The 25,724-nt window shown below is 61.0% G+C and overlaps 2 protein-coding genes across 10 annotated transcripts in view; both read left to right on the top strand.

Annotated features, from left to right (window-relative positions):
- CACNA1S (calcium voltage-gated channel subunit alpha1 S) overlaps positions 1-2,803 on the top strand; it is a 56,380-nt gene extending 53,577 nt beyond the window's left edge. For 3 of the 6 annotated variants that reach the window (XM_030000563.2, XM_030000559.2, XM_030000560.2), the window contains 4 exons: positions 716-807; positions 1,282-1,391; positions 1,957-2,073; positions 2,312-2,803. In XM_030000563.2, the coding sequence (XP_029856423.1) occupies positions 716-807; positions 1,282-1,391; positions 1,957-2,073; positions 2,312-2,572 (580 nt within the window). In that variant the 3' untranslated portion in view covers positions 2,573-2,803. The remainder of the gene's footprint in view (positions 1-715; positions 808-1,281; positions 1,392-1,956; positions 2,074-2,311) is intronic. The other 3 variants (XM_030000561.2, XM_030000564.2, XM_030000562.2) reach the window with 1 other exon arrangement.
- Positions 2,804-7,099: 4,296 nt separating this feature from the next.
- The window catches only part of KIF21B (kinesin family member 21B), a 43,977-nt gene continuing 25,352 nt past the window's right edge, over positions 7,100-25,724 (top strand). For all 4 annotated transcript variants that reach the window (XM_030000632.2, XM_030000631.2, XM_030000630.2 and 1 more), the window contains exons 1-3: positions 7,100-7,230; positions 22,229-22,451; positions 22,809-22,991. In XM_030000632.2, the coding sequence (XP_029856492.1) occupies positions 7,193-7,230; positions 22,229-22,451; positions 22,809-22,991 (444 nt within the window). In that variant the 5' untranslated portion in view covers positions 7,100-7,192. The remainder of the gene's footprint in view (positions 7,231-22,228; positions 22,452-22,808; positions 22,992-25,724) is intronic.

Below are 25,724 nucleotides of genomic sequence, written 5' to 3'. Positions count from 1 at the left end.
GCTGGGCCGTGCCCGGTGGCTCCCAGCGGGGCTGTGCTGGTGGCTGGCTGCACATCAGTCTTGCCCAGGGGCTCTTCGTGGACGGGTAAGGTCTGGAGAAGTGGCTGAGTTGCAGCACCGAGGTCCCTGCAGACTGGGGGAGGAATCGAGCACTGCCCGTGGAAGTGGCTCCATGAACACAGGAGCTTTGTGCAGAAATTCAGCCCTTGGGGTGTGAGCCAGGGCCCAGGCAAGGGGACAGGGAGGGCAGACACCCCTCCCTGGTCCCCAGACCCCAGCCTGGCACTCCCAGATATGTCCGCAGAACACGCAGGGTAGTTCCAGGGCTGGTGTGTGTCTCCGCATATCAGCGTGTGTGACTCCCTACGCACCCTTCTTGTCCTTTGCATCACTCCTTCATCTCAGTGCCATGAGGGTCGAGGTGGACAGCAGGGCTCCAGGGATTGCAAGAATGACCCTTCCCCCTTCCCCGCCAGTCTCTGAGTGCCAAGGTCCAGGTAGGGGCCACCAGCACCTGCCTGGGCACAGGTACAAGGACAAGGGTTACCAGTGTAAGAGGATGTACTTAATCCTACTTCTTGGGGTCTCCACCCTGTTCATCCATCCCAGGTGCCCCTCCTGGTCCGCCCCCCGCAGCTGCATTCCCTAGGGTGGAGAAGGTGGGGAGGGCTGCACCCCTGGGTGGAGCTGGTCTCAGTGTGTGGTCCCTGCTCAGGCTGACCCACCTGCCTGCCCTTGCCAGGATGGACTATGAGAATGAGATGCTGAGGAAGACAGTGCCAGCAGCACCCAGGCGTCCGGTGTGGGGTGAGTCTCAGCGTTGTTCCTCTTCTGGGGGATCTTGACCAGCCCAAGGGCCAGGTAGGGGGAAGGGGCTGATGTTGGCAGGCAGGAGGAGGAGACGCAGACCCCAACAACTTGGGGTTAGCTGAGAGCCTCAAGCACAGCAGGACCTGTTTGGGCAGCTCCAAGAGACCCTCCTCCCACCTTCCCACCCTCTGGGGTGATGGAGCATGGAGCCAGTGCCTCAGGCTGGGGGAGGACTGGCCACCCCCGGGCAGCAGGGCCACAAGACCATGTTCGTTTCCACGACCAGGGACTTCTTCCCAGCCGTGAGTGAGGAGCCAGCACGGGGCAGTGGGCAGGTGCTGGGACTTCAGTTGGTCCTGAACTCCTAAGCCCTTTGGTTTCACCAGTCTAGTTAACCCATTCCCAGCTCTGGGTGGCAGTGGTGTCCTTGCTCTTGTGCCCATCTGATGTCCCCACCTTTCCCTCTCCCAGAACACAACCACCCCTTACCTATGGAGAGGCTGCAACGGAGGCTGAGCAGGAGGCAAGGGTCCACCCCTGAGGGTCATGCATCATCAGCGCTGCACCTTCTCCCCCAGGAGGTAAAGAGGGCAATGTATGTCCAGAGGCAGTGATGCAGGGGACATGGATGAACCTCCCTCCCTCCTGGGAAAGGCTGTTGCAGCCATGCTGGGGAGGAGCCGGTCTCTAGGGCTCCCCACCATGAAGCCAGCTTTCCTGAAGCTTTCCTTTCTGATCAGCTCAGGGAAGGAGCCAGGCCCCCATCCCACTGCTGCTGGAGGCACAGGGTGCTCATCCAAGCTGAGACAGCTCGAAGCAGCATCTCTCTGGCTCCCTGGCTGCCTCCAGAGCCAGGGCAGAAAAAAGGGGTGCATCAGTTTGCTCCCACACTCCCCTGGCTGCCCTTGGCTGGCCACAGTGCCTGCAAGTGCCAGGGCAGGAGGTAAGGGCTGGTTCCCAGCTCTCTCTGCCCACATGGCCCTCCTGGTCCCATTGTGGGTGGTGCCCTGGACCTGGGAGCTCCAGCAGGATGGGAGTGTGTCCAGGCTGGGGACAGTACCTGCAGCCCCCACATTAACGTGGGAGAAATCTTCCATGGGCATTGCCCAAGCCCAGGCTGCAGCTTTTTTTGCTCCTCTCGCCCAGCTGCCCAGAGAGGATGGCACTGTGACAGGAACGGCGTCCAGTGTAGGATACCAGCGGGGTGAAAGCAGTGACCCAAGGACATCCTCCACCCCAGCCATCACCTTCCTCATTCAGGAGGTAAGGCAAGGGCAGAGGGAAAGGCAGGGCTTCCAGGGAGTGAAAGGGGCTGGCAGGGGTGCCATGCTCATGCTAATTTGGGAGGTTGGAGGACAAAGCTTAGCTAAGAGGGTGAGCAGCACGTATGTGCCAGCACAGAGGGCAGCAGGGAAAAGGAGGCAAGGGTGGGCTGCCTGCAGCAAGGGACACTTCTACAGACTGAGCACACATTGGGCTGTGATCCCATCCTCTGCTGCAGGCTCTGATCTCCGGGGGCCTTTCAGCTCTGGCCCATGACCCATCCTTCGTAGCAGTGACCAGGGATGAGATGGTGGCCAGCAGCCAGCTGGAGATGGATGAAGTGGAGAAAGCAGCTGTGGAGCTGCTAAAGGGAAGAGAAACACTGCAGGGTACAAAAACTGGCTCTGCCCCCCAGAACACCTCGGCCACATCACCAGCCAGCTCCCCAGGGCTCAGCGCAGCCCCCTCCCAAAAGACCATCGCTGCCACTCACCTGTGAGCTGCCTGCCGATGCAGCCCAGCGGGCACGGTCCCTTCAGGAGCTTGCAGGGGGTTACTGGAGCAGTGCCACACTGCTCCCCCTCTCTCCCTGGGGTCCTGGTGGGCTCTGTCCAGCTGCAGGAGGATTTTTGGGCCAGGTCTCCAGGATGCTGGTGCAGGACAAGACAATGCTGTGGCAGCAGGGTTTTGCAAGAGCTGGACCGGTCATTAAAATGTTCCTGCTGTGTGACTCCATGGATCCCCCTGTCCCCTCCTTCCTCTGCCACCCTGCCTGCACAGCCTGTGCCTGTGGCTGCTTGCTGCCAAGCCCAGCCTGTGGAGGGGGCTGCAAATTCGAGACCACATTTAACCAAAGCTGGCAGTGATTCATGTGGGAGCTTCCAGTCCCCATGCTGAGGGAGGTCTCTTTCTGTTCCCAAGTGCTCATGCCTCAACCAGCTATTTTGAGGTGCCAAGCTCTGGGAGTCTCCTGGTATCCCAGCAGCTGGACCCAGCGTCCTGATGTCTCTGCTGGAGCCTATCCCTCCTGCTTGCAGCCAAGCCTGTCCTGTGGGGGGGAGGACAAGTGGCTTGGGCAGATTTACCTTGGGCTTGGGCAGCAGGCAGGCACAGGCTTTGTGCCATAGCGAGGCCTGGGGGCTTCTTGGCTCACTCTCCCAGCTAGGTAAGAAACGGGATGGGGCAGAGGCGTGAGAGCATGTCCAGGTTGGTGCAGGAGCCCTGGGTTTAACCAAGAGAAGAGTTGGCCACTGCAGTGCGATTTCTGTCACTTCAGGTATCTCCAAACAACTGCTCTCAGGCGTGGGCACCCACTGCTCAGCCCGGCCTGTGGGAGGGTCTCATCTAGCCCACAGACATCCCCACTGCTCTGAGGGGGACAGGCCAGAGACGGCACAGCCAGGAGAGTGCAGGTAGCACAGTGCTTGCTGCATGCCTGTGCCAGCGCTGCCCAGTGCTGTCTGTGCACTGTCCACTGCTGCCTGGTATCAAGTAGCAGCTGAGGTTACTCCTCTCTGGGAATGGGTCTGCCAAGGGGTTTCACTTTACAGACCTCTGTTCCCCAGGCGGGGTGTGGGTGCCAAGCACTGGGGTGGCCCCATCTCCCCAGGTCACCTCTTTGCTGTGATCTTGTTCCAGAGGGCCCCCAGCCCAGTCAAACTGGGCAACGGAGGGCTCTTCCTTGCCTAATATATATTAAAATGCAGCAAACTGATGGGTCCCAGGGGAGCTGCTGAATCAATAGCGCTTGCCTGCTCTCCAGCAGGGCATTTATTTGTTAACTTAATAAAAGGGAAATGGCTGTTGCTGAGCTCCAGCTGCAGCCTGAGCATGTCTTGTACAGGGGACATGGCAGTGTAGACAGCTTCACCCCAAGGGGATGCAGGCAATGAGCAGGGATGGTGTAGGGGCAGCTGCTGCATCCCTTTCTCTTGCTTTACTGCCCTGGGGCAGGATGTACACAGCCTACACACACGCACGTATTCACAAACGCATCTACCTGCTCCTGAGGAAGGGGCACAGGGTAGCTGCCAATGAGGTTCTGGGATCTGCTGTGCCAGGGGGGTGTCAAGTATGTGGTTCATTAGTTAGAAGGTGAATGGTGATGGTTTCCTGGTCCCTTTAGTGAGGTGCCAGACTGAATGTGCCACTTTCCAAGGCAGGTAGGTGGTCACCAGGGACTCCAAACATGAAGGGTAACACTATGGTGGGGACATACTGCAGTGATGGGGCAGTGCCTCTGCACCCTCTCCTGAGGTCTGAGGCTGCACAGGGGCTGATTTGCCCCAAACTAGCATCTGGGGGGTCTTTCTTGTGTTGATTTCTAGCTGAATTGAGGGACAGATCTGGCTTGTGACATGGCTGGCACAAGGGTGGGAGTAGGAAGATAGGGCCAGCAACACCACAGCACGGTCACTGTCCCTCTCTGCTTGGAGCTTCGGTCGGCAAGGGTCCAGCCACAGAAAAAAATGGCAGCTCAGGGTGGGAAGTCCCCCTGACCCGGGTGTCCTTGCAAACATGGCACCCAGGGACAAAGGAAGAGAAATGCCAGCTCCTCACATCCTTGCAGGACAACAGACAGGCCATATCCTGCTCATCCCCATGATGCTGTACCAGCATGAGGTGCCCTGAAACTTGCCCATCCCAGCAGATGACAAGCCAGCTCCCCCAGGGTACAGAGCCCCATGCGCACATCATGTGGCCCTGGTACCTTGGGAGCCTCAGGAGGAGCACGAGCAGTTGGGGTGAAGGGATGGTGCTGTTGAGATGAAGGCATCCAGACCCCAGAGCAGAGGGCAGATGCTGGGCTCTGCGCTGGGCATAGCTCTGTCTTCATTACCAGTCAGTCACCACTGCTGGCATGTCTTGGCTGTCCCAGAGCAGATGGGCAACTCTTCCAGGACACAGCCTGGGCTCCTCAAAGTAAACCTCAGCATGCCTCAGGTTCCCCTCACAATCCATTGCTGTTCACCCTGACATCAACATCAACCTGCAGAGCTGGGGTTCCCCTGTAGGTCCCACACCTGCTTCAGGCTGGGAGATGCTTTTTCCTGCTGAGCCAGAGGCTCCCTGTGTCCCTGGGCAGCGCAGGCTCTGCCCACACAGGGCAGCATGTCCATCTGGCATCAGCCCCAGCAATGTGAAGGCAACTGATGGGGAAGCCAGGAGAGGACTCCTTCAGCTCCTCGGTGCCTGCCTGTCGCCAGTCCTGCTCCCTGATGGGCCCTGGACATGTCCCCCTTGTTAGCCTCCTAACAGCAGCTTGAAGGATGAAGCCAATCGCCCTGTGGGCACCGTCCTCTGCTGTATGGGTGCCCAGCTTGCTGCTTGGCCCCCACAGCCACACAGTACGGACTGGGAGTGCTGGAGAGCTGTGTTGGCACCTGGGCACTGTCCTGTCATGTCCATGCCATCAGCCTCACCCCCTGTCCTCTTGGGATGGGCTCTTGCCATGGCCCTGGGCAACCCACAGGGTCACTGGCAACCCACAGGGTCGCTAGCCCCCCCAGTCCCAGTGGCTCTGGCAGGAGGACCCAGCTCACCACTGCCCTTCACTGGCTCCTGCTGCTCAATGGTGTCATCCCCTGACACTGCAGAGCTCCAGGGTGGGACCAGGTGAAGCCATGGAGGTGTTTGGGTGATGCCAACCATGTGGGAAGGAAAGTCTTGGAGGTGATTGTTCACCTCCATCCTCCTCCAAGCACTGCCACTCACGGGGGCAGGGACCTGCAGGGTCCCAGTCTCTGTCCCCTGTCCCAAACCAACTCACTGCACCCCAGAGCAGGCTGGAAATATCATTTATTGGCACTGTGGGGCTGGAGGGTTTGGTCTGGGGACCACACAGGGGTTAACACCTTTGCAGGGACATGTTTCCCTTCTCTGTGCCAGGCCATAACATGTCAGTGGTGGGTGGCGGGGGACAGTATGTGGAGTGACTGCTGTGCTCAGCACCCGTGCCTCCGCCTGTGTGCACACCCAGCAGCACCTGCACCCTCACCTACACAGAGTGGTCTCTTGCAGGCTGTACAGCCCGGAACAGCCGGTACAACCCGGTACACCCGGGTACAGCCGTGCGCAGGCGGGAGCGGGGCCGCTGGCCCGGCAGGGGGCAGCAGGGACCGACGGGAGAGGGTCGGGGGGGGAAGAGTGTATGAGAGAGAGAGTGTGTGTAAAAGAGAGTGTGCGTGTGAGAGAGTGTGTGTAGGGGGCCTGTATGGGGTTCGCACACGACAGTTCTGTGCCTGTGTCTCTGTGTATGTATATGTGTGAGCAAGAGCGTGTCTGTGTGAGACTGTGTGTCTCTGTGTGTGATAGTGTGTGTGTATATAGGGGCTCTGCAGGGCATGCACACAACAGCTCTGTGTGTGTGCGTGAGAGAGAGAGTGTGTGTGTGTGTTTCTGTGTGTGTGTTTCTGTATGTGTCTGTGTGTCGCTGTGTGTGTGTCTGTGTGTGTGTCTGCGTGTCTGTGTCTGTGTGCATGTGTGTCTGTGCATGTGTGTAAGAGTGTCTGTGCATGTGTGTAAGAGTGTGTGTGTGTGTGTCTGTGTGTCTGCATGTCTGTGTGCATGTGTGTAAGAGTGTGCATGTGTGTAAGAGTGTGTGTGTCTGTGTATGTCTGTCTGTGTGTCTGCATGTCTGTGTGCATGTGTGTAAGAGTGTCTGTGTGTGTATGTGTGTGTCTGTGTCTCTGTGTGTCTCAGTGTGTGTGCGTGTGTGTGTGCATGTATGTGTGTGTGTGTATGTGTTTCTGTATGTGTGTCTGTGAGTGTCTGAGTGTGTGTATGAGTGCGTGTATGTCTTTGTGTGGCTGTGTGAGTGTCTGTGTGTGTCTGTGTGTGTTTGTGAGAGAATGTCTCTGTATGTCCGCGTGTGTGTGTCGGGGACGCGCGGGGCGCGCACCCGGCCGCTCTCTGTCTCGGTGGTTGCGGGTTCGCGCCCGCCCCTTTCCCGCGGCTCCGCCTGCCGGCACTGCGGCTGCGGGGGCGTGTCTCCACCGCCCCGCCCCGCCCGGCACCTGGGGCCGCCCGTCTCCGCCCCCTCCCGCCCCGCCCCCCGCCGCCTCCCGCCGCCCGCGGATGCTCTCGGCAGCGGCGGCCGCGGTGCCCGGGCGGCGGGGGCATGGCGGCCCCGGACAGCTGTGTCAAGGTGGCCGTGAGGTAAGTGCTGGGGGGCGGGGGGCGCAGGGAGCTCGGGGCACCCGGCGGCCTGATGCCCACCGGCGGGCTGGGGGCCGCAGCTGCGTGTGCGCGGCGGCGTGGAGGGGGGGGGGGAAGCTTGCGGGTGCCCGGCTCGGTGCTGCTCATCCCCGGGGCAGAGAGTCCCCCCCGAATCACGTTTTGCTCCCCCCCCCAGCCCCGCCGCCGCTGCTATCCTTCCCACCCGCCCACTCCGCATCGTTTCGGGGCTGCGCCCCCCCCCCCCCCCCGCCTCGCCCCAGCGGCTTCCCCGCTGCCCAGCCCCGCGATGCCCACCTCCCCTCCCCTGCGGCCGGGGGGGTGGGGTGTCGCGGGGGGGAGACTGGGAACCCCCGGCCCCTTCACCTGGAGGGCTGGCTGTCGCCCAGCCTTTGCCGCTCGGCAGCTCCTGGCTGCGCCGCGGGTGGGTTCGACCCCCTGGTGGTGTCAGGCAAGATGCCGGGGTGTGGGGAGGGGTCCCTGCCTGCTTCCGCCCCCCCCCCCCGCTAGGTGGTAGGGAACGTATGCGGCATCTCGGTGTCCTTTGTGCTGACTCCGGGCTGGGAACAATGCGCCTTCCAGATCGTGCACCTCAATAAAGGAGCTACCGGCGGCATCTAATTCCTGCGGGGGCTCGAGGGGGGCACTGCGGGAGCTCGAGGGGCGCTGGGCTGGGCGGCAGCCGGCGGGGCAGACCCGGCATCGTCCGCGGAGCCCCGCGGGGGTGGGCGAAAGCGGGGGGGCTCTTTGTTAGCGCCGTGCCAGGCTGGGTGTATTCTGTGCACAGCCGCTGGGGTCCCGCAGACCGGCCTCGGTTCGCTTCTCTCTGCCCCGAGAGGAAGAAGGAGCCCCCAGAGGAAGGGGGGGTACGGCCCCCGCCGAAGCCGGCGGGAGAGGCAGGGCGGGACCCTGCCCGGCTGTCGCGGCCGGAGCTGCCGTCCCGCGGGGCAGCGGCGTGGGGAAGGGACCGGGCGTGCGGCTTCCCCCCGCTCGCCCCGTGCCTGCGCCGGGTCAGCCCGCCTCTGCCGGAGAGGCGTGAGCCCGGCCCGGCCCTCGGCGCCCCGAGCTCCCGGGCAGGATGTTGGAGTGGAGCTGGGCGAGGGGAGGATCGGGTCCCCGTGGGGACACGGCTCGGCAGGCCCAGCCCCACGCCGTTCCACCGACCTCGCCGTCCAGCTGCGCCTGCCTTGTCTCCCACCGTGGGGCTGCGGGGTCACCCTGGGGAGGGCAGGGCATGCCGTGTTCCCCTGCCCGCACCCCTGAGGGCACGAGGCGGGTTGGGGTGCTGATGGCAGTCTGCAGGGAGGCTGCGCTAGTCCTCGGAGGAGGATTCGTGGAGGGCACTGCCCTGGCCGGTCCCTGCTTGCCTGGGCAGAGCGAGAGCACAAAAGATGCTGGGTGCAGCATCGGTGATGGAGGGAGAGAGGATGGGTGTGGGGCTGTGTGCGCTGCTGCGTGTGTGCCCGTCTGTGTGCGTGTGCGTGCGTGTGTGCACCAGGACACCTCCCAGCGCTGCCTGCCCATCCAGTCTTCCTGTCCTGGAAGCAGGTGGTGGCGATTTTCTGCCTTGCTCCGTTCAAGAGGCTGACAATCGGGGCCAGGCTGTGGTTTTAAAGGATGGGGGAGCTGCAGGGGAGGTGACGGCATCCCCCTTGTGCGGGTGCTGCTGGGGTGCCTGCGCAGGGGCATGGCTGGGCTGTGCCAAAGCAGGGGTGGCTGTGCCAGGACACTGACCTGGGAACCGAGTGATGCCGGTGGCTGTGGGTGGAGATTTCCTGCTGGCCAGACTCTTCCCGTCCTCCATCCTGCATTTCTCTCGAGATGAAGCCTTTTAACAAAGGCCCAGCTCAAGGCCGGGGTCCCTTTTACCCAGGAGATGGAGTGGGTGCTGCTGGGGCTGGCAGCCGTGGAGTCGTTTCTGTGGGGCTCTTCCTACCTAATCCCTTTGGCCCCTGCCAGCGATGGGGTCGAGGACTGTCCGGTGCACAGGGAGGGGATCACAACTGGGAGGTGACTTGAATATGCAGCATTGCAGTGGGGCTGGGATGTCCATGGCGAGGATCCAGGGAGGGGGGCGAGGTCCAACTCTCTCCCACCCCCTCCTTGAGGGAGCGAGCCAGCATCTCACTCGGTGCAGCCAGTGGGAGCCGGGCAGCTGGGGCGATGCGGTGACGAAGGTGAGCCAGCAGGACAAAGGAGGAGGGCTGGGAGCAAGGAGGCTGCGAGACAAAGCAGGCAGGTCACAGCGCCTTGTGGGAAGGTGGCTCCTGAGGCTGGGCTGAGCGTGCAAGGGCCGAGCTGCTCCCCCTGTGGACCACCTGGCTTTTCTGCCAAAGCAGCCCTGGGGCGCTGGTGATGGGACCCCTCCTGCCCTGGGCTGGGAGCAGAGTGAGGTTTTCCTTTGTGAGTGCTCGTGACACCCCGCCGGTGAAGCAGCCAGGCTGCGGGAGTCTCCAAGACCCCCCACCCTCCAAGCAAACCTGCCCCAAAATCCCACCTCCCTTGGCCATCAGAGCACAGAGGAGGTTGAATGCCTCCAGGGTGCAGCAGGACACGGATCAAAGCTCCCCTTTTGTCCCTTTATAATAACATGAATGTGCCAGCTGTGTCATTTCTTCCGGGTCTCTGTGTCTGTGCTGCTGGTGGGAACGAGGTGGGACCTGGGGAAGGGCCGGGGACACTGGGAAGTGATGGGGGCTTTGGAGGAAGGTGCCATGTGCTGTTGGGATTGAATGGTGGGGTGACAGGGATGGTCCAGCCGTTGTCAAGAGGTGCTGCAGCTACTGGGACCCGTCTTTGGGGCCTCACAGAGCCCTCGGGGTGGGAGGAGTGGGGACAGAGGAGCAGGGGTGGTGGGGCTGTGCTGTCCTTGGGGGGACTCCTGGTTCTTGCTGGTTCTTCTGGCCTGGCAAGAGGAGGCAGGAGGGATGCTGTGGTGTTTCACTGTCAACTTCACAGCTTCCCATCTTCCCCTCGGGAGACCCCTCGGCTGCCCCGTTGGCACTGGGGGTCTAACGGACCTGGGTGCTGAGACACTGATTGGGGCACAGAGGCATTATTGAGGCTTCCTGCATGCCAGGAGTGAAATGGCCGGTACCTGCTGTAGCACTGCTGTCAGCAGAGGGAAATGCAGGCCCAGCAGCTTCTCCTGGCCCAGGGGCTGATTTGTACCTGTGCCTTGTACCTGCAACTCAGACCTGCACCGTCTGCAAGGGCAGGGCTGGATTCTTCCCCAACTCCCGCGTTCCTTGCAGGCAGGGTCTGCCTTCACTTGCCCATTAGCGTTAAGCCTGGCATGTCGCTTCCTGGGTGCGTCTGAGCTTGCCGGCTCTGGCGGATGCTGCTGGGGAGGAAGCAATGGGGCTGAGCTGCCGGCAGCGGTCGGGTTGCGCACCCTGTCGCCAGTGTAACGGTCTGGTCTCGGCTGGGAAGCTGCTGCCTGCCACGATGGTGCTGAGTGGGGTGGTCCGGGGAGCCCTCGTTCCTTGCTGCTTGGGGGGGCGTCCTCAGAGGCTGGGGAAGGCAACAACTGCCATTTCCTTCTGTAGGTGACCTTCAAATGGATGGCTGCAACGCAGCTAGCTCGGCAGCTCCCTGCTTGTGCCCTCCATCTGGGAGCGCAGCCATTGATTTGAGGCTCGTGTCTCCCCTTGAGCCTCAGCAGCATCCCTCCCTGCAGCACCCAAGTTCTCAGTCAGGTGCTGTCGGCTCTTGCAGCCGCAGTGAGCCAGGGGTGCAGCAGGGGAAACGGGACTTGCCATGCTGGCTGCAGGAGGTGGAGCCCAGCCCCATTGCGCACGGGTGGTTTGCTGTGTCAGGAAGGGCTGATGGCGCGTATTGACCCAGAGGTCATTAAACTCCTTGGCCGGGGCAGGGGGAGGTCTGAGAAGCTGGGCTCGCTGTAGAAATGCTCCCTGAGGGCACTTTCAAACTGCCCAGCTCATCGGGGAGAAAGTGGCACCCCCTGTGCCAGAGCTGCCAGCGGCACCCAATTGCGCCTGGCCGGCTGCGGAGACTCAGGAAACGGCGCTTGTGAAATTGGGGAAGGAAGTTGTGTCAGATTTCAAGTTTATTTAAACCCTGCAACCTCCAGTGCTCTGCTGCTCTCATAAACACTCCTGCCACGATGCTCTGCACTCCACGTGGGCAGCCTGGTGCTGGCTGTCTCCTGCCCTGGGGAGCTGCTCCCACCTTCTCCTCGGGAAGAAGGATGGGATGTGCTGCTCGGGATGGGACGGACTCACGTGCCCATTGCCATGTGTCCTGGAGGACCTTGGCTCGGCAAAGGCCAGGTGCCAGGATCAGCCGGGCTCTCAGCCTTGCCAGGGTCCTGGCATCTTTGCTGCCATGTGGCTGGGGCTCCTCTGCCTGCTGCGATGGTTTCTGTGGACCCGAAGCCTCCGGGACCAGCTGGGGTCAGTCCCTGAGGAGGCAGAGTTATTGTAGCCCACCCAAACCAGCTCCTCCCAGGGCAGTTTTGGGTCTGGATGGAGAGGTGGTCTGAGCCCAGCTCGTGCCACGCCGGCATGCATGCTGCCCAAGGGGTCCAGCATGGAGAGGGGTGGTACGGCCTGGTACCCACTGCCCACCATCACCACAGTGCTGCTGCAGCTCTGAGCCCCTTTGGTGTGGCCCAGGGGGCACACTGAGGAGTGGCTAATGGGACACTGTCTCCTGCCAGGTCTGGCTGGGGCTGTGCCGGTTTTGCTCAGGTGTCACAGGGTCATTGAGAGGAGAGATGAGGCAAACCCACCCCACTGCATGGGATGTGCCCGGCTCCTGTCGTGATGCGGGGGACAGCCTGTCCTGGTCAGGGGGGCAGCCCAGCCCTGGGGTGCCCCATCTTCCATCTGCAGGGACTGGGAGGGTCCCTGGCAAGCAGCCCTGATCCCAGGAAGGAAATATCTCAGGAGGCTGCTATAGCCTGGGGGTGCTGGGCAGTCAGAGCACCGGCGTGGGCGCCCCAGCCACTTTCCCCATCCTTTGCCTGCACCGAGGGCAGCTCAGCCCTAGCAGTGGGGACGCCCCATGTCCCGTGGCTGTTTTGCTGCTGAACCCATCCAGGCGAGCTGCTGCTCTTTGGTTTCGCTTTGGGGCTCCCCACCCCCGGTGTGAGGTAGGGGTGTGCGTGTTCTCGGTGCCCAGAGAGCAGCATTAAATTGGCCTCCTTGGTCTGGAGAGAGATGTTGGGGGCCGGGGCGGGGGGGCACGGGGTCTCAGAGGGAAGTGCTGAGCCCAGGTGTGTGGGCGCAAGGGGTTTTTCTGTGCCTGGCTTCAATCAGGCGTGCACTCGCTGGCTGTTACAGCGGAAATGTTAGAAAGGGGTTGGAGACGGGTGCCGGTGCGAGGGGGGAGCAGGGCCGCACCCTGCGGTCCCACGCAGGCACGCCATCTCCTGCGGCATTGCTCGGAGCAAAACAGCTTTAAGAGGCTTTTGGTGCCTGCACCCATCACCCATCAGCAAGGGATTTAAATATGTAATGCTATGAAGTCTCAAGAACTTGGGAGGCTGGGGCTGTCTCTAAGCCAAGAGGACAGAGCCAGCTGCAGCTTTCCTGCACCAGCAGTGAAATTGGGGGCAGGAGAAAACTGCAGGAGATGAAGCCCTAAACAAAGCTGTCGGGAACATGGCTCCTGGCCCCCGGAGAGGGAAGGCAATATCCCCGCTGAGCCCGGTGCTGAGGAGCCAGCCCTGGCCGAGTGGCTGTCATGCTGCTCCTGCTGGGAGGAGGGGCTAGCCCCGGTGGTCCCACGGGGCTGTTTCCTGCCGGCGGCTGTCAAAACAGTCCCTGTCGTTGGTTAAACAGCTGGCAGGTTTGGGATGTGGTGGATTGTGAGGGCAGCTGCTGCCAGGCTCTGCTGCAGGAGATCAGCATGCCACAGGGTGACTCCGGTCAGATGCTGATGGGGTTCTGCTTTAGCTTGGTGGGAAGGAAGGTGACCGGCCTCCTGCCACCCATTCCCCTCCGGGCAGACCGGGACCTGGTCCAGTGCTGCCCTGGCATGTCCCTGTGTACCCCCGCACTGGCTCTGCACTACTGTGAGGCTGGGGTGGCTGGCAGCCTCATCCCACTTGGCATCTGCCCCTCTGCCCTGCTCCACGTGGACACAACACAGTTGTCATCCCCATTTCCAACAGAGGGTTTGGGGCTGAACCTGAGGTCTCAGGGATCCCAGTGAAATCCCTTCCCCTCCTCTGCAGCTCCCTGGGGCCAGGACATGGAGGGGCCGGAGGGGGAGTTTTTTTTGTCACAGCTTGCTGTAGCCGAGCCTGGCCCAAAGGTCCCCTGTCCCATGGTCTCCCCACCCCACGTAACCCCATGGGGCTGTGAACACCTCCCTGCCCACCTGCCCATGCACCGGCTGGTGCCTCTGTAGTGTCCGGGGGGGTGGCGCAGCAGCCCCCCTCCAAGCTCTGGGTCTGTTCTCCCAGCGTCGCCAGTCCGACGTCTGGGCCAGCACCAAGGGCAAAGCTCTGGAGACTGGCACGGGGGCGGCCCAAGGAGCATTTCTGCACCGGTCTGGACCTCCCCAGGGCCGAAAGATTTAACAAAGGTCCTTCTGCCCCCCTGCCCCTGGGCTTTGCTGCAGTTAGGGCTCCACAGGCTCTCAGTCCCCTCCCCGGAGAGCGGTGCAGCCTGACCTTTAGCACCAGGCACAAAACTGCCTCTAACTTCTTTCCCGGGCTATTCCTTCCTCCTGCGCCACAGCCTGGGGCACATCTGAGTGCTGGAGCCCAAGGACCCAGGTATGGGTGCTCGGGGGAGAGGGATGGAGGTGTCAGGGGCAGAAGGGCAGTGGGGCAGGGTAGGATGTGCTGGGCCTGTTCGGCACACTCTTCCACAGAAGTCACAAGGGTCGCGTGAGCTTCATGCGAGCTTCTGCACTGGCGGGTATAATAACCCAAATATCCCATTGGCAGAGCCCTGTGGGTGTGCTGGGGGCATGCTGCTTGGGTGGCAGGAGTGGAATGTCTCCATCCCTGCACTGGTCTGGGAGGAGATGAGCAATGCTGGCAAAGGCATTGTGTTGAGGGAGAAAGGCTGGAGCTGGGCTCCTGGTCCTTGCCTACCTCTCTGCCCTCCAAGCACTGAGCAAGGGCTCTTCCTTGGCCCAGTGTTGCAGGGCTGGGAGGCGCAACCTGGCCCCTGCCTGCGGTAGGAGGAGGGGGTCTCTTGGGCCACGCCGCTGTGGTCTCTGCTCATCTATTATTTCATGCTGCACCTGCCCAAGAAGGATGTTAGGGCAAAAGGTGCCTGTTCCCTTCCCAGCTGTGGGACAAGGTTTACTCGTGGGTGCTTCGTAGCATCCCCCATCCTGCTGGCCAAGGGCTTGGGAATTTTTTTGGGGGGGGGGGGGGGGGGGCATGGAAAGGCACCTCTTTTGTGCTACCCGCTCTCCTGTCTTGCAGGCAAGTTGTTCCAGATGTCCCTGTGGGCTCTGGGGTTGCAGCATCTTCTGCCAAGATCAGGTTGTTTTCCCAGTGGCAATCATAGCGTGCTGGGGGGCTGCAGGCATGCCTGCTTTCTGGGGGCGGGGAAAGCCTTATCTCCAGTATGGGCGCACCAGTACTGCGGTGGGACTGGGACATGGCGACCTCAATGGGGCACCTGAGAAAGGGAGAGACCCTGTGGGTGTGATTCACTGGCGTGGGAGGAAATGGGAGCCTCAGTACTGGGGTGCAGAATTGGGAGGGGGAGTGTGTCCATCTGTCTCCGTTGGACCCATGGCATTTCTGTGCCCCCACAGGGTCAGGCTGATGGCCCATTAGGCCCAGAATCTCCTGGCAAACTATGGTTTCCTATTGCTCTCCCTCTCCAGTAATTGCTGACGCTGCTGCTAAGCCGGTGGTTTCGTGGCCATCCCCTCATGGTTGGAGGGAACCAGGGGCCCTGCCGGGGTGTGCGTCAAGTCGCGTGTGCTGCCACATGTGTGTTTTCTTGCGCTGCCTACCCCGCCTGGGGTTTTGGGGCCCTGCACCCCTTTGTGGATGACTGTCCTGGATCTGTCATCTGCAAACATCCTCCTGGTGTTTCCTAGCCACTTCTCTTGGGCAGGTCCAGCATGGAGCTGATGGCATTGCCAGTCGCTTATGGGGGTGGAGTCACCCAGGGAGATCCCAAACTCGGTCTGCTCCTGCTCCCCTCTAGGCTGGGTAAAGCATGATCCCATGCTTCCCCTGGGCCCTGCTGGTCTCTGCCCACTGCCTTGGGCTGGGTGTCCCCAAGTGCTGGGTCCCCGTGCAGGCAGCACGTCCCTCGTCCCTCACCCGCGGTGGGTCTCAGTGCAGAGCAGATGGCACGACTCAGCGCTGTGTGCTCCTGCCAGAGCTAATAAGCAGCACATGGTGGCTGCCAAGGCCTGATTTAAAGGTTTCGCTAAGCCAGGGAAAGCCTGGAGCAGGAGGATTGGGCAGGCCCGGTGGGGTCTGGGGTCCAAGACAGCTGGGTTTGCCCCACAGGGGAGCAGGCTGGGCAGCCGGGAGCTGGGCACAGCCAGCACATCCATGCAGAGGATCTGTGTTGGGGTCCCTTCCTTGGGGCGATGGATGTGGGCTGGAGGCGTGTCCCTCCACTGAGCTATGTCCAGCACACCTCCATGCACACCCCAGCTCTGTGGGGACCTGCCTGTCCCCAGGCTGCCCAGCGCTGTGGGGCAGTGGGGACCCAGCAGCCAGGGAGCTCCATCTGGCCCCTGGTGCTGGTCCAGCCATGCTGGCCATGGCACCCTCTGCTTTGGTAGCATTTGGCTGGAGCACAGGCAGTGATCGTGTGGCGTGGGTGGCTCCCCAGGCAGGCTGAGCCTGGTGCTTTCCCGTGTTGTCCTTGCCCCTGCTAGGAGGTGGCTTGCTATATCTCTTAACTGGAGCATTTGCTGACCAGACCTGGCAGTCCCCAGGGGAGCCTCATTCAATCTTCTCTGATTGCTGAGCTGCTTCCCTGCTGTGGTAATTAAATGCTTAAGTTTGTCTTGATTTGGGTCCAAAGCAACCTGTGTGCAAACAGCCAGCCCTTGGCAGCCAGCCTTCTCCTGGGACCCTGTGCTCAGGGGGGGAATGGGGCCAGGGGCATCCCTTCCTGAGCAAGGGGGCAGACCGCCCCCCCGGGATCAAGCCACACTGAGCTGAGGCCTGGGGAGCCGGTGTTCGGTGGTGAGGGCGGGCAGCCCCACTCTTGCTGTGCTGGCCTGGAGGTATGGGAAAACCTGGAGCACTTTGCTCTGATCTTACCCTGGTGATGCTGGCAGCACCTGCCTGCCTGGGAGCTGCTTGGCCAGGTTGAGTGCCCCATACACTGCCACACTGAAACTCATGTGCCCTCTTGCCTGTTGGGTTTGCAATGCCCGGGGTGTCCTTGACCCATAGGATGTCCTAGGGGAGGACAGGACGATGTTAGAGCTGCTCTCCTGCTGGCTGCCCTGTGCTGCTGGGTGGGATCGCAGGGCAGGAGCAAAGCATGGGGGGAGCAGAGGGTGTAGCGAGGCTGGCAGATGGGCTACGTGCGAGTCTGGGCCATCTGGCAGATGCTCCTGCAGCTCTGATGCTGGGGAGGCTGGAGGGAGCGTGAGCAGGGCAAATGCAGGTGAAGCAGGGAGCAGGGCTGGGGTAATGGGGGGAGTGGGGATGGGAGCCGGGCAAACGCAGGTGATGTGGGGACGGGAGTGGGGCAAACACAGGCAATGTGGGCATGGGAGTGGGGTGAATGCAAGGTCATGTAGGGAGGGGAAATGGGACAAATATGGGCGATGTGGGGAGCGGGGTGATGCAGGAATGGGAGCAGAGTGAACAGACGTGATGCAGGGAGTGGGGATGGGAGAAGGATGAATACAGGCAATGTGGGGAGCGGAGCCAGGCGCTGCCTGGGCTTGCCCAGCCCATTTGTCTTGGCAGGCACATCCACAGCAGCCGGGCTGCATGGGTGGTTGGGGTCTGCCAGCTCCAACCTCTGCCAGCCCACACTGGCAGAGGTGCCCGCAGGCAGGCGGGAGGCAGTGCCCCAGCCCCTTACCTGGTGCCGGAGCTGCCAGCATTGCAGCGGGCAGCCTTGCCCTTCTGGAGGTGGGACAGGGTGGACAAGAGCAAGTGGCTCTGAGCCTCTAGGGCCTGGCACAGAGAGGGAAAATGCCATGGAGCTCTTCTACCTACTGCTCCCTGGCTCTCTGGCTCAGCTCCCTGGGAAACCAGCCCTGCTTGGCTGGGCAGCCTCCTCAGCTCCAGCCTTGGGAGGGGAGAGGAATGGCTCCTTGCATAGGGTCTGCAGGCAGCCACCCTCCCTCCCAGAGCGGTCTTGGAGGGACGGGAGCTCCCTGCTGCAGTCGGGGCAGGCTCTGTCCATCTGCAGTTGCAAGGTTATAAAAGGCAGCAAAAGGCTGCTGCAGCTGGGGCGTCACCGGCACCCCCAATCTGGAGAGGCTGCCCTGCAACACCCTGCCAGTGCTGAGAAATGTTGGTGAGTGGGGGTGTGCTTGGCCTCCCTGGGGAGCTGGGACAGCCCCCATTTGAGGTGGATGGTGCTGGTTTACAGGCCTGAGGGGGGGCTGGAATCCCCTCTGCCCCTATGTCCATCCTCTCCTGCCGGGCTGTGCTGGGTGGGATGGCTGCCCTGCTGCAGGGGTGGCTGTGACTCAGCAGGGTGGTGCGGGCTGGGGGGAGCTTGGCATGTGCCTGGCTGTGGGTGCAGGCAGTTTGGGGGGGGGGGGGTGTCGTGGCTCTCACTGTGGGCAGAAGGGCTATGGGAGTGTGTTGCCACAGATTTGGCAAAGTGCTGTGGGCCAAAGGATGCTCTGGAGCCCTTTGGGGTTGCCATAGTGATGGGCTGGGAGGCAGGAAACTGAGGCAGTCGGGTGAGGGGGCAGGGGGACATGAGGACATGAACCCGGCAGTTCATGTCACCCAAATTGTGCCTTCCTGTGCAAGGAAACAGCCTCCCTTTAGTGCACAGTGGGGGCTGGGTGGTGTCTGCTGGTGGATGCAGCCCTGACATGGGGATACTGGCTGTGCCCAGTGTGGTGAACCCTATCCCCTCCACTTGTTGCAGGGCTTGAGATGCTGGGACGGGCAGGTCTCTTCCCAGAGGGGCTGCTCCTGCCAGGGTGGAGGGACCTCCGAGCTGACCCTACGAGGACTGCCTGTGGGAGCTGGCTGCCCCGCAGTACCCACCCAGTGCTTGGCTCCCAGCCTCGCTTGGCTCCCCCTGCTCCAGCCAAACGCTGGCATAGGGCAGCAGCGCTGAACAACTCGGTCTTTGTGCTTGCCGCTGAGCACACCCGTGTGTGCGCTGAAGCTCCCTGCCCCTCCGGGTGCGGGACCCACTCCCCCCTTCCTCCCAGATGCTCGGTCACCCTGGCAGCCCAACCGTGGAGACGATGCTTTCACAGCCTGCCAGCCCGGCACGGAAGGGAAGGAGAGCAATGGAGGGGCTCCCAGCCGAGGTCCTCTTTGTGTGTCTGTGTGGCTGCAGGCTCTCCCTGGCACACATGCTGCTTGTGCTGCTGGGTTTGGATGCTGAAGCTGGAGCAGGCAGGCTCCTGCTGCGCTGCCCGTCATCGCCCCAGTGAGAGCTGCTGGTTCGGGAAGGAGCGGTCTCCACCTCTGCCTGCGCCTCTGTCTCTGTCTGTGTATCCATCTGCCTCCCAACCCCGTGTGTCAGGTGCCCAGGGCTGGGAAGTGGCCAGGTTTGCTTGGCAGGAGCACTCAGCTGGGACCATGCAGCTCTGTCCTGGGTGCTCGGTCCCCTGTCACCATCCCTTCGCAGTGAGCTGAGTGTGGGAGGGCTGGAGGTGATGGCTGGGCTCATGGTGCCACTGTGGTCCTCCTGGCCCTCTCCACCCTGGATGTGTTGCCTGTGCCGAGGCTGGTTTATCAGCATGGGCGGGAGGGAGATGGGGCTGGTGCTGGTGCTGATCATCTTGCAGCCCCCCGGACAGCCTGTGTCCTCCTGCCCACGCCGGCTTCAAGCAGGAGAAGCAGTCCCCTGTGCCAGCATGGGAATGGCTGCACACAGGCTGCCTGGTGGAGCTGGGGCTCTGGTCCGCTCCTCCCTGAGCTGGGGAGGTGGCGAGGCAGCACCCCACTGGTTAAGTCCTGGTTTATTTTGGTTGCTGCTTAGCAGATACGTTCCTAATTGCCACATAACCATAGGAGCCTGTGCCATGGGCTCCCAGGGGATCAGCTGGGCTCTCTGTGGGTGTCCCAGCCCTTTATGACAGGGCACCCCGGTGTGTTTGGCTCTGCAAGGGTCCTGGTGCTGGGCACCGAGCTGTCCTTCTGGCTGGTGGCCCATGACCAGGTGCAGAGCAGGTTGGCTGACTGTGTCCAGATGCAGGTAAGGGAGCAGCTCCATTGGCCCACAGGTTGGGCCCTGACAGCATCACACCCAGTTCTTGTGGGCCCATGGACAGACAGGATGTGGCCAGCATCTTTTTTGGTAGAGGTAGGGACAAGGAGTGCCAGAACGCACTCAAATGGTGACTTTATGACCACCAACGTTGCTGATCTCTGTTGCAGAGCAGGGAAACTGAGGCAGAGCATGGCAAGCACTGCCAGCTCCCCCAGTGTCACCTGGCGGGGTTGACGACAGGTCCAAGGAGAGAGCCCGTGTTGGCTCTGCAGATGCTGATGTCATGTTTGGAGGAGGTATCGTGGTGCCCAGGCATGACTTGAGCTATACGTGAACACCTGCCTGGCCCGATCAGTGTCTCACATTGCCCAGTGCCTGGCATGGTGATGTTCCTGCTGGGCGGACAGGGATGGGACCCCCTGATGTGGGAGAGCTGGGACAGTCGGACTCTGGGGAGCAGGAGGAGCAGCTGCATTGGCCTAGAGAAACCCTCTGTAATGTCTCTTGGTGGACACATAAATCTCCTGTGATGCTGGGTGGCATCTCTGTGCCATCCCATGTGGGGCTGTGGCTGCTGCTGCTTGTCCCTGCCCTCCTGCTCCGCTTGTCCCCTTGTAGCAGGGGTCTGTCGTATTCACACACCAGCTGGCAGCAGTTCCCAAGGACATCCCCAGGAGGTGCTTGGCCAATTGCCTGGAGAGCAGGACCTTCCTGGGGGGTTCTCACATCTCCAGTCTCCTGGGGAGACAGAACAGCATGGGGGAGCACATTGAGGACTGGAACCTGGGTCCTCTCCAGCCCCCGCAAGTCCCCTGGCTGTGAGAGCCAGAGCAAGTGATGGGGTCCCCCAGGTGCTTGGAGCTGGCTGGGCAGCGAGGTTTGGGGAGCGGGAGTGGGGGAGATATCGGTGTTGGCATGTGGAGAGCTGGAACAGCCCAGCATGGCTAGGCTCAAGGTGGGTCCCCAAATGCCCTATGGAAAATTCATGCGTGCACCCCTCCAATGCTGCTGCTTATCTTCTCTTCCAAATCCACGTGCACATATTTAATCACCTGGGGGGGGGGGGGGGGGGCAGAAAGAAATCTTTTGCTGAAAACCCTGTTCTCATTTTTCTTGAGAGGGAAAGAATTTTCCAAAAATACCATGGTTCCAGTTTGTTCCTCTGCCTGTTCCCCGGGGACACTGTCGCTGTGCATGTCTGGGGTGGGGAGGGAAGGGGGTAGTGCATCATGTTGGTCATAAAGTAATTAAAGCTGGGGTTAATTTTCCTGGAGGCAGGGTGGGACCCTGGGAAGGCGAAGGGAGCGAGTCTAGGGCTGAGCACATCAGAAGCTGCTTTCTATTGTGGCTGCTGAGCTAAATATACCCACGGACGTACATAGCTATTCCCACACGTCTGCTGCGCAGGCTCCCGGCGGGGTGAGCGGGGTGCTCGTGCTGCCTCCCACCCTGCTGGGGACACCCTGTTCCCCCAAACACAGTGGGTTTTGGCCCTCCCAGGCTTTGCTTGCCGCCGGTCAGGCTGGTGAGGAGTGGTGGCTCATGAGGAGCTCCAGTCTGCAAAGCGTCTGCTGCGGTCACTGCGCCAGCTTGCCAGCGATGCGGCTTCGGAGGAATTAATAGCTGTGTTTATGAGGCACCCAGGGAAGGGAGATGTGCAGTCATTAGCTCTAATGAGAGCTGTTTGCCATGGCACTTGGCTCTGCACTCCCTCTTTCTCCGTGAGTCCCCTGGGACCAGCCAGCTTCCCACAGCCGACACATCCACCAAAACTAGAGCTGCTGCAGCCCTAACACACACCAGTGCCTGCACCGACTCAGAGCTGTGCCATGGGTCTGGCTGTTCTGTACCCAAATTTCTTGGGGAGGGGTTGAGTGTGGTGGGTGGGGATGCGGTGGGTTGGTCATGCATGCTGCCAGAGCCAGGAGCCCAGCACAGCCCGGGCTGTCCTCTTCCCATCTGCTGAGTCCATGGCTGGGGACAGCCATTGGGCTGGGTGGTGGTTTGGTTTGGACGGTTGTTTTGGTGCTGGGACTGTCTCGTCGTGTTTTTGCATTCTGAATTTTAAGCCTTTGTAACTGCGCTTTGATCTTGCTGCCTTGCGAGTGCAGCTGGCTGCAGCACATCCCGGCTGCCCGCCCATACCCTGGCAGTCCCTGTCAAGGCTGCTTTGATGTATTGATCAGTGTCTACGTGCAGCCCAGAGCTCGCTGCCTGGCCGGGGGCATCGTGGCAAATGAGCCAGCACAGGCGTGGGGAGGCTGGCTGACCCTGTATGGGCCGTATTCAGCTCTTGGTGCAAGGGCAGTTTTAAGTGCAGGTGCATGTCATTACTGCATCTGCCTGTGCCATGGTACCCAGCCCTGCCTGTCACCTCGGCTGTGGAGGTGGCTGGTGGCATCTCTGGGATGCACCAACCTCTTTTCTCAGCCACAAATGAATCAAGGTTGTTGCTGGGTGCAGGAGTTGAAGCATACCCTGCACTGTTTGCTCCACACTGCAGACAGAGGTGCTGCTGGACCCCTGCCCCCAGCAGGCACGGCTCCAGCATGGGCCATGCTCGCATCCTCAGGACCAGGCTTGTGTCCCTCGGGACAGGGGTGAGCCCCGAGGCTGCCCTCAGCCCACTTCTCTTCCTGCAGGATCCGTCCCCAATTGTCCAAAGAGAAAATAGAGGGATGTCACATCTGCACCTCAGTGACGCCTGGCGAGCCCCAAGTCCTGCTGGGGAAGGACAAGGCCTTCACCTACGACTTTGTCTTTGACCTGGACACATGGCAGGAGCAGATCTACACAACGTGCGTGGGCAAGCTCATCGAAGGCTGCTTCGAGGGCTACAATGCCACCGTGCTGGCGTACGGCCAGGTACATGCTCTGCCTGCTCCTTGGGCTCTGGCATGGGTGTTGGGCTCTCCTGCAGTGCTGGAGATGCTGAGATGGCACCTGCAGAGGTTAGGGAAGGTGGAGGTGTATAAGCTCCTGGGTGTTGAAGGGACGGAGAGTTGTCCCTGGCCTGGGTGAGAGCTGGGGCAGGGGGTGGCCTTGGGTGCGAGGAGAGGGAGGCAGGGCTGGGAACATGGGAGCTGGTGTGGTGGTAGGGATCAGAGGGGCTCAGCAGAGGTGTTTGGGGAGCCTGGGGTGGCAGGGGGATGTGTGGGGTGCAGTGGGCAGAGCTGAGCATGGGAAGGCCCAGCCAGCTCCCCCCTTGCTGCCTCTTCACAGACTGGTGCAGGGAAGACGTACACCATGGGCACTGGCTTCGACATGAACATCTCTGAGGAAGAGCAGGGCATCATCCCGCGGGCCATCGGCCACCTCTTCAGTGGCATCGAGGAGCGCAAGCAGGCCGCGCAGAGTCAGGGTGTGGCGGCACCCGAGTTCAAAGTCAGCGCCCAGTTCCTGGAGGTGGGTGACACTTTGGCCCTGCTCTGTCCTTTGCTCAGCTCTGTGTCCTGGGCTCCTTGAGTCCTCCATGTCCTGGTTGCTCCCTGGCTGAGCTGGACCCCGCAGCAGGCATGTGGCCGGGGATGTGTGCCAGGGCAGAGGAGACTCAAAGCACCTGAATGTTGTTGACCTCACAATGGCCACAAACTGGGGTGGCACCTTCTTGCCTGCAGGGACACCCCCCACATGGGGAAGAGGCTTATGCTGTGGTCCCTGGAGATTCAGGGGACTCTGAGCTCGCTTACTCCTGTTTGAAGCTGAGGATAGTGGCATACCTGCTCCCCTGGGTCTGGACCAGCATTCCCAGTGAAACAAGGAGAGGAAAAAGTGCCATTCTTGTGGGGATTTGAGGAAGAGCTGTGTTTTTTCCCATGTCCTTTGCTGCATCTTTGACCTTGAGAATGCTTCACTGCATCCTCTCCCGCGTCTGCTTTGGTCTCTCCATTTCAAAAGTCTCTTCTATTAACTGCTTCTTTCCCTGGAGAAGTTTGTCCCAGAAAGCCTGTGGAGCTTGTGTGTCTGCAGTGGTTTCCCTGGAGCTGGTCCTGGGGTGAAAGTGCAAAGAAGTTCAAGATGGGAACTGGTTTAAGGCCCTGGTGAGAAAACATAGGGTGGTGTTGAGCAAAGCTGAGCTCCTGAACAAACTTCATCTGGTTGGTGTCCCGATTTGGGGTACAGCCCAGAGGAGACAGTCAGAGAGAGAGAGGCCCTGTGCTGTGATCTTGCCTCCCCGTGGCTTTGGTGGCCATCACATCTGGGTTCCTCCACTGTTTGGGAAGCAGTGCCCAAAGTCACCTCCTAGCCTGGAGAGCTGACCTCCTTGCCAGAGAAATCCTTCCCAATCAGCTTTCCATCTGCAGAGCCCTTGTTAGCTCCCATGGTGCTGTTGTGTCCAGCCACATCCTTCCCTCCCCACAACTCGGCCTGTCTGAACTCTTGGCTGTCTTCCCATGCATCCTCAGCCTTGTGGGGCTCTGCTCTAGGGAACCTGTGGACTGGGATGGAAATGGGGACAATTTCCTGCCTGTTCTGAAGTCCTTCTGGGGGCTGAACCTTGTCAGGCTTTCTACCTGCTGGAGGGTTGCCTAACCCTGTTGGGGCTGGGGCATAGACCTGCCTTCCCTAGGCTATCAGATCGGCTACTGGCCTTCAGCCCAATGTGTGTCCCCTCACCTTATGCGACACACTTTCCCTTCCCTCTCAGCCCCCTGTATCTGCCCTCTAGGAGATCCTCTGCTGTCCAGTTTAGTTTCCCTTGCCTCAGTTTCTCCCACTCAGTTTGGGGTGACTCAACACTGCCCCAAGGAGCTGGGTGACCTGTTAGCTGGGGTTGGGACATGTGAAGGATGAACACTGGGGAGGGTATGTCCCAGGCCATCCTAAGAAGCATCTCTGCAGACCAAGAGGTCCAGCACAACCCCAGGGGCACCTGGGGGTGACAGAGCAGTGGCCCTGCATGGGGTCACACCAGCTGCCGCAGGGATTTCCTGTAGCCCTTCTCTCTCTTCACCACCTCTGACCCCTGGTGGTTTTGGCTCTCAAAATAGCCTCAGAGATGTTTGTGTGGTGACTACGGTGGAGGATGGGAGCAAAGCTTCCTCTGCTGTGTTTCAAAGCTGCTCATGGTTGCTCTCCCCAGGCCAGCTGTGCCCAGTGGGACACTGGCAGCCCCAGGGTGGGGGGGCCATCTGCCAGCTAAGGGATCTTGAAGGGTTTCCAAGGGCCTTGTTAGTGTGGGGATAGTAAAACCCCATTGCCTGATGGCCTGGTGACAAAGGCCATTGGAGCCTGTCAAGGGCTTTGTCTACTGGTCCACCATGCAAGCATGGGCATGAAACCCGGAGCTCTTGCACTGAGACCTGTCCTACAGCCACCCTTATCCAGGCAATCCGGGGAGGGTTTTGTGGCAATAATGGCTCTCCTGTGCCAGTGTGGGCACGTGGCCACATCAGATGCTGGTTACCACCCTGCTGTCCCAGCACTGGTACAGGATTTGGCCCTGCTGATCCCTGTCCTGTGACTCTCATCCTGGGAGCAGGGTGTCAGAGCACGGTTTAAAACCTCGGGGAGCCTGTTTGCACCTGGGGCGACCAGGGACAGATTAGCCTGATCTGCTCTGCTGGCCAGGAGCCTGCAGTCCTTGGGTGACCCTGCTCACTGCACTGGGACGTGGGTGTGAGAGGGTGATATGTGGCACTGAGTGGTGGTGGCAGGGGGACAGACGGGCAGGGATGTCCCTCCACCCCAGGGTAAGAGAGGATGCTGCAGGGTCAAGATATGAATGGGAGCATCCTCTCTCAGCTCTGGGTCCGCAGGGTTTTCCCTGCTTGTCCAGCCCTCCCTGGTCCCCCTTGTCCCCTTTCAACCCGGCAGAGGTGACGTCAGGGAGCTGTGGTGGGACAGGGGCTCCGCTGGCTCCCATGTGTGAGCAAGGAAGGCTGGGGGGATGCATAGTTCCTGGGTGTCTGCTCAGGCTCTGGGGACAGGGCTCTGAAAATGTCCTGGTTCCCGCACAGCTGCTTGTGTGGGCCAGGGACAGGACAGGGTCAGGCAGCTGGAACCAACCCAGACTGCAGCTCAGAGCTTCGCGGGGCAGATGGGCACATGTATGCATGCCTGTGCACATGCATGCACATATGCACCATTCCTTATGGGCATCCTGTCCTAGCTGGGTACTCATGCATGCAGGTCAGA

Source organism: Aquila chrysaetos, chromosome 24, assembly GCF_900496995.4.
Source record: "Aquila chrysaetos chrysaetos chromosome 24, bAquChr1.4, whole genome shotgun sequence".
In the NCBI taxonomy this organism is placed as follows: domain Eukaryota; kingdom Metazoa; phylum Chordata; class Aves; order Accipitriformes; family Accipitridae; genus Aquila; species Aquila chrysaetos.
The sequence above is the reverse complement of the archived record's forward strand: the minus strand, read 5'-3'. Positions and strand labels throughout refer to the sequence as shown.